The sequence below is a fragment of the Acomys russatus genome, chromosome 3, assembly GCF_903995435.1.
Source record: "Acomys russatus chromosome 3, mAcoRus1.1, whole genome shotgun sequence".
Classification (NCBI taxonomy): domain Eukaryota; kingdom Metazoa; phylum Chordata; class Mammalia; order Rodentia; family Muridae; genus Acomys; species Acomys russatus.
The window spans coordinates 52,247,478-52,259,813 of record NC_067139.1 but is presented as its reverse complement, the minus strand read 5'-3'; the positions used below and the strand labels follow the sequence as shown (position 1 = coordinate 52,259,813).

General features: G+C 44.3%; 1 protein-coding gene across 1 annotated transcript in view; it reads left to right on the top strand.

Annotated features, from left to right (window-relative positions):
* LOC127184087 (ubiquitin-conjugating enzyme E2 E2) overlaps positions 1–12,336 on the top strand; it is a 262,961-nt gene that overhangs the window by 187,488 nt on the left and 63,137 nt on the right. Inside the window, exon 3 of the mRNA XM_051140322.1 lies at positions 10,799–10,931. Within this exon, the coding sequence (XP_050996279.1) occupies positions 10,799–10,931 (133 nt within the window). The remainder of the gene's footprint in view (positions 1–10,798; positions 10,932–12,336) is intronic.

The following is a 12,336-nucleotide window of genomic DNA, read 5'->3' as shown; positions in this document are numbered from 1 at the left end:
TAAGGAATAAAAGGTCATTTTTGTTTCAATAAGTGTTTTGCTTACCATTTTCTTATGTAAGATATGAAAACAGTTCATCCAGGAAAGTGTGTTGGCTACATCGGAGGCATTTGCCCTCCTTTAAATCAGATTGAGCTGCCAGTAACTGTGTACAAGCCACAGCTCTTAACTATCCAAACAGTCTTAAACTACTTCCAAGATCTGCTGTATCTGTACCCTTCAAGTGAGGAGCTGCTAGAAACAAACAAAGCTACAATTAGAATGCTACCATGGAGCTTCACCGTGGCAGCATGGTGTGGTACCCTGACACATGGAGCTTCACCATAATGCCACACAACATTGTCCATGGTACAGAGAGGGTGAAGCGACAGCACCACAAGTATTGTCATGGTGCTTTACCATTGAGTCTTGCCACGAGTATTGTCATGGCATCCCAGACTGTTGCCAGCCATCATCTGTGACTGCAACAGTTAGAGAACTCAGAGTCCTTTTGCAAAGCAACTTGGCTGTTTCAGAACTCGGTAGGGCACAGTATGGTAGCGTTGCCCTGAAGTCCCAACACATGGGAGATTTGGGAGGTAACTGAGTGATGGAACCCCCATTGTCATTTAAGGAGGTTGGCAGTCATATGAAGTCCTGTTCAAAGCCTGTTTTCACTGCTGATAAGATCAATAGACATATTAAAGGCCCTGGCTTCCTGTCCAGCACATGGGCTGTAGGAGTAACTAAGAAATGTCACTTGCTGCCAGTAGACCTAACCAAATCCTTCTAAGTCCAGATAATAAGAAAGTATTTCTAGAAGGTGTGGGTACCTGAGAACCTCCATTTCTCACAGAACAGTTGGATAAGAAGAGGGTTAAGTGTGTTAGGAAGAAAGGGAAGATTTGCCAAACATGGGGAAAGCAGAGCAGTGACTCCCATTGAGTTTCTGATTGACCTAAGAAAATGGACTAAGGACAGATAATGAAACTAAAGTGATTGTTTAATACCCCAGACACTTGCCCAGGATTAAAGGGAGTTAGGTCCCCAAACCTGCGGGTACAGGCCTTGAGCGCTGGTCTCCAGCCGTGACAGAGCAGCAGTACACTAGAGGTCTCAGTGATAAGTTAGAGGACTTGGGTTACATACCAGGGATGCAGCCTTGAGCAAAGCAAATCCTACATTCCCAGGAGGAGCAGTTTTGGTTTTCTCTGATTATTCCGCCCATCCTCCACTCCCTGTGCACATGCTGAGAACTGCTCCTCAAGGGGTCCTTTTTCCTACGAGATGAAGAAGGTGTACTGAAGAAGGGGGTATCCTAGCTAGGGTTCCTACTCCTGGGATTAATACCATTGCCTTTTTTAAAGGGCTTATTTCATCTTACAAGCAGGCCATGGAGGATTGCTGCTTGCTGGCTTGCTCTCTCCTTGGTTGCTCAGCCTGCTTTCTTATACAAGTCAAGACCACCTGCCCAGAGGTGGCACTGCCCACAGTGGCCTCTCCCCGCCCCACCAGCCCCCCAATCAATCATTGATTGGGGAACTGTCCAACAGACATGCTCGCAATCCGGTCTGGTGAAGGTATGTTCACAGTTGACCCAAGCTTTTGTGAAGCTGACCAAGCACTAGTCAGCATAGGAAGAAAGGTTGAAATCATTCCAGGTACTCATTTGTCAGTCCTTCCAGGTAACTGAAGGTTTAAAAGTACTGATTCTGTATTTCAAGTGCTCTGATTGCCTAGCTTAATGGACCCCAAGTTCTGTTCTAAGCTTATTTCTGTTGAGCAGAAATTTCCAAAGCCTTTATACATAAAACTTTAATAACACACACATGCAGATGCGCACACACACAGATGCACACACAGAGGCATGCACATATACATGTGCATACACATATTCAAACACAGACAGACCCAGAGAGTAAAGTTTTTCTTTGACTTCTGTTTGTGCTTGTAAGTGAATGTGACTCAGAGTATAACTTGACAGAAGGGGACTCTGGCCTAGTGGTAGAGCACTTGCATAGGACATATGAGGTCCAGGTTTTAATCTCCAACACCACAGAAATAAAGGGGGGAGGACATTTCCCCATCAGTATTCCCTCGACATTCTGTACACTGTTTGCTGGCATTCGCATTGTCTCAGGTGCTGTAAGTAATCAGGAAGATGGAAAGATGTGGTGACTTTAGTAAAAGTGCTCACCTACTACATATCCTGCACGGGACTTAATAATCTACCCATTCTGCTATCTGAGAGGTTCCTGTCCCCAATCTGTGAGGGCAACAGGAGATGACTGTCAGTCACACGTGTATTGCCACTCTCACGTGCTCTGTAACGTGCTTCGAATTTCTAAAGACTTGGGGAACATTGCTCACTCCACTCATGCAAATCCTGGTGTTGAAAGGCTGCTGACACATGAGATCTCCTGAAGTCAAGCTGCTGTACGTTCTGATGGCTTCCCAAGTTCTGCTCTACCTAGAGGCATTATCGGAGAGTGGGTCACAGGATCATCGCCGTCACCTTTGTTACCGCTCTCCAGATGCTCGGCTCTTTGAAGCCTGTGTTCTAACCCTGTGATTCTGAAGTCCTTCTTACAAGTTATGTGTAATTCACCTTTCAGCGCTTTTGTGAATGTGTATGTTGTCCACCTTGTGCAGCAACCTCCACAAAAGCCGCTAACATGTTTGCTTCCTGGCTGGGCTCTTACGGCATGTCCCACGCTTGTGGTATAATTCTGCTTAAAATCCAGCTGCTCTGTGATGGTGGTGCTGTAATCTGCCAGTTTCACAGATCATGAAGCTAGGACGTAGACACACTGTATACCCACTCATTGTCTGAGTAGGTTTTAACTGACAGGGCCAGAGTTCAGATAAATAAGTCTGAGACCAGAGCATTTTGTGTGCTTTCCCACAGCTCAGGACCCCAAATGCCCTGTGCCAACAAGCCTTTATCTGCTGTCTTAGGGAAGAAGAATCACTAAAAATAGAAACCCTTCAGCAGTGTGGCCTCTCCCTTCTGTGATGCATGTGAGGATACACACACCCTTCTGTTTTGTGCAGAGCAAACAGTCCGTGACATGCTCAGAACCGCTTTGGCTATTCTGGGCTGGCCCAGCCTCTCAATGCTTCCTCTTCAATGTAGTAGCTGCCAGGCACATGGAGCCATTTAGATTTAAATTCATTCTGACCGAATGAGATTTTAATTCCAGTTCTACTCCCACAGCCTCAGTCACTGCAAGTGTTTGATGGCCACGAGTGGCTAGTGGCTGCCATGTCAAATAAGGATGAGCTGAGACAGAACACCAGGCTCTCACACAAGCTTTCCTGGACAGCTCCACCAAAGGAGCTGCGTGCAGCGGAACTGTACTCTGAGCTTTTAAATCCAGACAAGTTTTATAATTCATTTAGCCCAGCATAACCCAAATATTGCCATTTGAGCATACAATTATCATTATTCTGGTTCTTAACCTGTGTCTCACAATCCATTTGGGAATCGTACAACCCTTTCTCAGGGGTCTCTTAAGACATCGGGAAACACAGGTATTTACATTATAATCCATAACAATAACAAAATTACAGTTATGAAGTAGCAACAAAAAATTTTATGGTGGGGGAGTTGCATAACATGAGGAACTGTATTAAATGAAGGGTCGCAGGAATAGGAAGGCTGAGAACCACTGTCTTAAATTAAGTTTATTGATAGTGTATACTTCCCTTTGCAGTTACCGCACATGTCTCTTGGCAGCAATCGCATCTCAAGCACTCAGGGGCCTTGTGGCTGTGTATTACTATGTAGCATACCAAGAATTTTTTTTCACTTCAAGGAGTTCTCACTTGCAGCGTGCCAAGTAGGAGTGAAGCAGGGACCTGGGAGTGCCACTGTCCTAACCGCGGGGTCACAGCTGTGCAGGCATGCTTCCTACAGTGACAAGAGGGACAGACAGCTAAGACACAGTCTGTGTACTAAGCAGGCAAATGAGATTCCTGTGCCTTGGGAAACATGAGTCTGTTTTGAAGATGGTTTGTTGCTACTGACTCTTGGCTATTCATGTCAGGGAAAAGGTTCCCTGCCAGACTCCCTTTGTTTACTCTGCATACTTGTTAACTTTCTAAACTTTGCAGCAAAGTGTCAGGGCCTCCTGCTGAGAAACTCCAATGGCCAGGCTGGGCAGCTTCAAGTTTTTGTCTCAGGGCTCCCCCTACATCTTTTCCTGGGTACCCCTTTTCAGCTCTTCAGCTCCTCTGGGTCCCACACCCTACGGTCCCTGAAAGGGGTGCTTGGCTCTTCAGGCTGTGCTGCTGGCCTCTCTACACCTCCAGACAGCAACACCTCAGGACTCCAGAGAGACTAAGATTAAATCTCCATAGCCCAGGGATCTGAGCTCAGACGCCTGGAGAAACTGAGTAGCTGAAGCCACAGAGAAAGCAGTGGCACCTAAGGCCTCAGTTATGGCTGCTGCTGACAGGGAACTCAGGGGGAGGGAGATTTGTTTAACTGGAGCTAGCCTGTGAGCTCAGGTGGTGTCATCTTTGAGGCAAGAATGTATAAACTAGCCATTCCTCTGAGGCAGGGAGCTTTACATGGTCTGACACTGCCAGCCAAGGACCAGAACTAGAAATCTGACTCTTAGTATAAATTCATAATTTAGTTAAGGAAAATTGTATAGAGTTAATAGGCCCCTCCCCCACACCTCTCTGTTAAACTGACAGTTCCGCCTCTAACTGTCACAGTGGCCATTCCCAGCCCCTCAATGGGTCCCCTCCCACATTTATGCTAATTTTAGTTGAAAAGGCTGAACATAAGCCCACCAATCCTTAAGCTTCCCCCAAGCTAAGGACTTGAAATCCTGCCAATCCTCACTTTGGAAATCTCTGCCCTAGAAAGTTCTGCCCCCTAAAAATAAAACCCTTTATAAAGGATCAGGAAGGGCAACATTGACTAAGCATTTCTTAAAGGCTATACCTTGGCCAGATAGAGCAACCCAAAGTGATAACATCAGCTGTTGGTTTAACCCACCCTCAGCAGTATACACAGCTGACTTCAATAAAATCTGGATTGCTGGTTCAAAGACAGATACAACTCTGTGAGCAGGAACTGAGTTTAAATACTCAGTCCACAGTCCATGCCTGTCCTGCTGAACCCCTCTCTTGATGGCACTATGTGGCGACAGCTCACTTGGCTTACACTATATAACTACCTGTGCTTTCCATTCCTGGAAGACCACTGGACAACTTCTCAAAGTGAGTCCCGGAAATTATGTCTTCACATTTGAAGAAGGTGTTTGTACACACTGTTTCATAGCTGTGTGTATTTTAGCTGAGTCTCTTCCTCTGCTTTGAGATAATGTTGTAACCATAACCTATAATTTACTCTCCTTAAGCTCTTCCTCCTGATAAACTTCTCTATTCATAGCGAGTTTAATTATAGCTCAGAATGTAATATGTGTACTGTTCATCTGAAGGCTGTGCTCATTTGGCAGCAAGAGGCTGTTGCTACACAAGCACCGTGTCATCTGGCCAGGATGCAGGCATGTGTGCCTCAGTACCAGCTCAGGCAGTCGGGGAGATTGGGCCAAAAGTCGTTCTGGCCCACGCAGACTCGCTGCTTTGCAATGTCTTTGAATTCCCTTTGCAATGAATTAGGTTAATTGTGGTTTTATTTATCTTACTTTAGAGAAAGAGTTGCTCAAGAGAGGTCTCGGTGGTTAAGAGTACGGGCTGCTCTTCAAATGACCTGGGTTAGTTTCTCAGCACCTGCATAGGGCTCACAACCGTTAGTAGCTCCAGTTCCAGGGCATCCAGACCCTCTTGTGGCGTCCATGGGCACCAGGAATGCACATGCATACATTCTGGCAAAACACAAACACACATTAAAAAATAAGTAAATAAATAAATAAAAATTTAAAAACAAAAGAAAGACTAGGAAAAAAAAGACAGAGAAACCAAATGCTTGAAAATTGAATGAGATTTATCTCCGTTGCTAGAACTGTGTGACTTGGCTTCCCCAGTCTACCTTAACCCTTGTTCTCACACAGCCCGTTTCTGAATGGAGGTCCATCTTTCCAGTCCATGTCTTTTTTAAAATATATCCATTTATTTACAATGTGGGAAATTGAGCCCAAAGCCACATGCCCACTAAATGAATGCTGTACCAATGAGCCACACCCTCAGGCCTGGGTCAGTTTAGTGTTTTGCTTTGTTTTATGTTTACATCCCTCTCATCTCACCTACCCTTTCCAATTCCTTGCATGCCACCCCCACTTCCCAAATTTATCACCACTTTATTGTGGGGTGTGTGTGTGTGTGTGTGTGTGTGTGTGTGTGTGTGTGTGTGTGTGTGTGTGTGTGTAAAGCCTGCTGAGTCTTAGTGCTGCCATGTGTGTGTGTGTGTTTAGGGCTGACCACATGGCATTGAGTAATCTATCAAGGAACTTGTCCCTGGTGACTACTGATTCCCCTCTCTCAACAGCCATAAATTGCCTGTGGCTCTTCATCTGAGGGCAAGGCCTGGTGAGAGTACCCCATCCACATTTGTATGTCAGCTCATGCTGACACTGTACAGGTCTTGTTTAGCCAACCAGATTCTTTTTTTTATATTTAATGGGTGTAGCTTCCCTGTCGTATACAGTAGACACCACTCACAGCAGATGTCCTGGGCCTCTCTCTCTTACAGTCTGTCTATCCCTCTTTTCCATGATATTCCCTGAGTCTTAAGTGTAGGGATTGTGCTATGGGCATATCAGTTGGATTTGGGCATCCCAAAAACAGTTGTTCTGTTTTATGACTAGTTGCGGCTATCTGTAATTATCTCCAAATGCTACAGAAAGAAGCTTTATCGATGAGCGGAGAGAGCCACCCTTACCTGTGGGAATCACATCGGTATTTAGAATACAGTTGGGAATTAGACTGGTTTAAGAAAGTGGCTGTTGTAGTAGGTTCTCCTCTACAGTCCAGGATCTCATTAGCCATGAGCAGCTGGCTAGGTTTATAGTGCTGGGCATGCATTTCCTACTATTGAGGCAGTCTTGGGTCTAACTAAATGGCTGTTAGTTACACCTAAGATGCAAGTGCCACTATTGTACCTCTGGGGCCATTTGCCAATGCTGGTCATTGTTGTAGTTCATAAACTTTACAGCTGTGTAGGACACTAAGTAATGTTTTAATGTGCAGTAACATAACAGAACATGCTCATTTTGTATAGCATTCTATAGCCTTTTAATATACTTCCAATTCTTATCATTACTACATCTATATTTATTTTGTGTGCATGGATGTGTGTGTGTGTTATATACATGCCCTGGTGTACATATGAAGGTCAGAGAACAACTTGAAGGAGTGATTTCTCTCCAGTGTACACTTCCTGGATCAAACTCTTATCATTAGGTTTGGCAGCAGGCATCTCTCCCTAGTGAGCCAGCTCATCAGCACACATACTTTTTCTTTATATAAAAATTTGACACAGATAAAAGAACATACTTGGCACTATATGAGTAGATTACCAAACATTGCTCCTAAGCTTACCACACACAGACAGAAGTGGGATGTGGCTGTTTGATTGAGACTGGCACCCATAGGCTCATGTATTTGAGTACTTGGTCCTCGGCTCATGGAACTGTTAGGAAAAGATTATCAGGAGCTTCGGCCTTATGGGAGGCCATGGGATACATGACAGGAGTCAGGCTTTGAGGTTTCAATGTCCATACATTCCAAGGTAGCTCTCTCTGCCTCTTCCTTGTGGAGCAAGGGGAGTGAGCTCTCAGAATGAACTCTCCTGTATCATGTCTGTGCCGTGATGCTCATGGACTCTGTCCCCTAGAGCCCTGGGCTCCAAAGTTAAATGCTGTCTTTTTATGTCTCCTTGGCCATGGTGTTTTAATCACAGCAATAGAAGAGAAACTATGATGTAGAAGAGCATGAAACCATCCTCCAAACTTTCTTCTTGTTGGCTTCTCTTTTACCCCATAGTTGTATCAACAATATAGTCTCTTGTTGCTGGGTTGCCTTGGGCTACCTGTCCAGTAACCTTTAACTTGAGGCTCTGCTCCGCCTGATGTGCAGGCTCTCACTGCCAGATGGCTTTCCTCTGATGAGTCCATTTGTCTCCAGTCAGGTTGTAGGCGCTGCCAGCATTAGTGGTGCAGTGGCCCTCTGATAAGCATACTCTATCGTGTCTGGATGTGAGTACAGACACTCTGCTGTATCGCAGGGGTGTGTGTAATTGAACTGAAGTCTGCATTCATTATTAATAAGTGGTTTTATTTTTAATCAAAATAGCCATGATACATATAACAGGGCACAGTGTGACATTTCAGCATAGATAGGTCAAGTGATCAGAGCAGTAGCTGGTGTATCTTTTACCTCAGACATGAGCCATTTCTTTGTGTTTAGAACATTCAAGGAAAATGTTTGCTTCTAGATATTTTGAGACATTTAACGAATTCTTGTCAACTGTAACTAGAGTTGTCCTCTTGTGCTACAGGACAGCTGTTACTCAGTTGCACCCCTGATGTTTCCCAGGGAAAACTTCTGAGTTCTTGTCTTCTGCCAAGAGAAAACAGACAGTTTGAGCAGAGCTTTACTTAGCGAAGCAGGGCAGAGCAACAGTGTGCTCCAGGAAGTGTTGGCGTGGGCTGACCAAATGGGTAGCATCATTCCATGGTGTACACTTAAGTTTTGTGCCTGTTAAGTGGGTGGCAGATTGATGGGTAAGATGACCTTCTTCTTTCCCAAACTGTGATGAGAACTTCTCCCTTCAGTGATGCTCTTTAAAAGGCCATGGGTGGAGGAGGAGTCAAAACACAATGCAAAGGATAATAGAGCCACAGTCTTTTGAGGGCACACCCACCTTATTATGCTTCTATGCTACTACGAACTTGCCCTACTGCCTTAGTTCCTTATGCAGCCGGAAGGCCCTAACTGCAGCTTCAAGGATGTCTAACCACAAAAGGATGACTTAGCTGCCAGAATACTGCTGCAGTTTCCTTGGCTTCTTCCTGTCTATCTGGTTGCCCAAGTGGAAGACATGGTTCTGGGGAGACAGCTCCAGTTCCTGGACTCCCTCACTTCTAACTCCTTATCTACCTGGCTCACACCCACTAACCAGCCTCTGTTCTCAAAGCCACTGTCCTATCTACCTCTAGGAGACCAGTGTTTCAACACATGTAAATGAACGCTCAGCATTTATTGTTTTATGCCTGACTTTGTGGAGCTTAGCACCTTCCAGGCCCACCCATGATGCTACAAAGTACAGGATTGCTCTCCTTCCTTTCCTTATGAAGACAAGGGTGTTCTTCCCCAGTGCCTTTGAACATGCTTATCTGCGGTCTGTAGGAATCAGATTTCCCTGAGTCCTTACCACTATTCAGCTTTGTTTGTTAACCATTTATTTTTTGCCAATTGAACTGTTATTTTCCAAATTTTGATGAAACTAGACATTTTAAATGTTATCTCCACCTTTTTGAACTGTCTATTGGTGTTTTTCTAATAGATTGTTAGTCTTTTTCTTATTAATTTGTGAGAATTTATGTTTGGGTCCTAAGACTTGGTCAGTTTTACATGATCTAAATATTATTTCTCAGTTTATAAACATGAACTGTCTTCCAAACTCAAAAGTTTTACTTTTGCAATGCGTGGGGGTGGGGGAGGGGAGATTCGGGGAGAAGGAAAATGAAGGGTGGAAGGGTAAGTGAAGGAAACTGTTTTCTGTAACCTGTGAGAGTAACATTTTCTTTTCTACCTTGATCTGTTAGTGGAGTGAATTACATTAAAATTTTTTTTATCACTATATAGTCCCATCTTGGTTATGATCAATGTATATTGTAGTGACTCTTGGAGTAAAATCTTTCCCAAGCATTCATAGTATTGCCCACTTCATTATATGATATAGAGATTTTATTATAGATAATAATCCAATAAAACAGAGAGAACCCTGGAGAACTTTCTGGTTCCCACCCACCCCACACACACACCCCCGTCCTCATGGGAAAGGGAAAGCAGTGGTGCTGAAGATCAGGAACACTAAACAAGCACTGTCCCACTAAGCCATGCCCCAGACCCTGGAATGCTGAGTTGTCCTCATGCTGTGGCCGTGCTGTTCAGTGGCAAGAAGTAATGCCCTTCTCTTTCACATTGGACTCTGTTCGCCTTGGTGCATTTGGTGGAGATGCAGATACATGTTGACCATTCATAGTCAGGTGACCTGCTCAGCTATTAGCCTGGCATTGTCCAACAGATATATACTTAGTAGGCAATTGTTCCTCAAGAAATTGTTATTCTATGGAAGAACAGAAAAGTTATAAAATACAGTCATGAAATAAAATGTCATGTCTTATCATCTAGGTGGTGGGGTGATGGGAGGGAGAGGTTCTGATTGGCTGGGTCTCCTGAATGGCTGCTGTTTCCTGTTGTTGGTGTCATAGACCTGCCTGGCTCTCAGTGCTTAGTGGAGGTTTAGACCAGCTGTTCTGCATTAGCCTTTCTCATTTGGAAATTCTGTGTCATTGCCCCCAGGGCTGTGCCACCCTTTTCAAGATTTCACAGATAATTTCATATTTATACGAGGCTGGTGTCCTTGGAAACTTGTTCCATGGTGTTTGTGCTGTGAGTAATGCAGCAGGACCTTCACTTCTGTTGCATTAAGTCACGCCAGCATGTTTTCTTTATAGAATAATGATGTTTACATGAACAATATAAGAGGTAAAATTAACCTATTAACTTTGTTATGTTTTATGGAATTGCTCAGTTTGTTATTACCATAAATATATATATTTTAACTCCAAACTTTATATAATTTCTAAGCACATTTCATTTGTGTGTCTTATTCCAGTGCTGGACCCAAAGGAGACAACATTTATGAATGGAGGTCGACTATACTGGGACCCCCGGGGTCTGTCTATGAAGGAGGCGTGTTCTTTCTTGACATCGCCTTTTCACCAGACTATCCGTTTAAACCCCCTAAGGTCAGTATAATGTATTCACCCATTTTTTAGCAATGTGTATTATAGTATGTACATACTAAATGTATATGTAAGGATGTATATCTGTTCTCTTGGCATAGGCAACTTCCCAGGATCCATTGTACTTAAAAGTAAAGAAAATATAAGACATTATACATTGTTCCTGTATCTTAGCTTTTCATTGGTTTCATCTTTTTCTCATCTCTTTTCCGTAGCATATGATTTAATATTACAGAAAATACCACGTTTTATAGGTATAATGGGAAAGTGGCATTGGACCACAGTTAGACTAAAATGCCAGACTACAGGCAAAGAAGGCTTCACGGACAGGTTCACCACATCTTCATGACACTCTGCCGCCACCACAGTTCAGCTGCCCACAGGAAGCCCACAGAAACTGTAGTAGTAGCAACATAAGGGCTGGGAGCGTAAGTTGTTGGTGAGATCCTGGGTTTAATCCCTAATGCCAAAATACGTATTATACACGTAGATATGGTTTAATAATGGCCCATTAATAAAATGTATTAATGAAATGTAATTTCTTTTATAACTACCACGTCAAGAGTGCAGCATAACAGGATGCAGGGCTTTCTGTTCCTAAGATGAGGCTGTGTACTTTAAGATATCCTCTCATTCATCTCCGCTGCCTCTGGCCATTAGCACCTATTCTTTATTCTGGTGGAGCACAGACCCTGAGTTCACTGGCAGTGCCTGTTAGTCACCAGGGAAAAGTCTCATCTGCCTCTGACCAGCCTTCCATGCAGAAGCAGGCATCTCCAGGATGTAGGCTGGCCTTCACCACACTTTCCATGCTCTTCCCACCTCTTTTTTCTTTTTTCTGGGCTTTCTTCCTTCCATTTCATACATGCCGAGACAGCATTTTGATGCCCAAAAAAGGTAACAACTCCAATAACTTGTCAGCACTATGCAGGGAGCAAATCGGGGTCTCAGGATCTGAGCTGGGCGAGTCAACCCCAAGCCTTCATTCCTCACCACAGTGCACAGTGGAGTGCTGGTGCCAGGCCAGTCGGCCTTGCATTGGCTAGGTTTCAGTACCAGCACCATGGTGAAGCTGGTGCTAACTTTCTCCCTTGCTGGATGGGAACCGCTTCTCCCTGATCTCTATTTTGGAATCTCTTGTAAGTCACCTGGAGTGTCTGCTGCCCTTGCAGGAGGTATGTAAACCTTTCTCTGGCAGCCTCTGCAAATTAGGGTGCACAGAGAAGACGAGAGGAATGTAGTCAGGCATTTGGGCTGCCCATAAACCTGTTGTGACCTCTTCAGTGAAGTAGGCACCTCAGGTGTGCTTCCCCCTACCCTGCCATGACCTGTGTGATGGCGTTTTTTTTAGACCAGGAACAGCTGAAAGTAAGAAGTACTAAACTGGGTAAAGGAATTGAGTATTCAC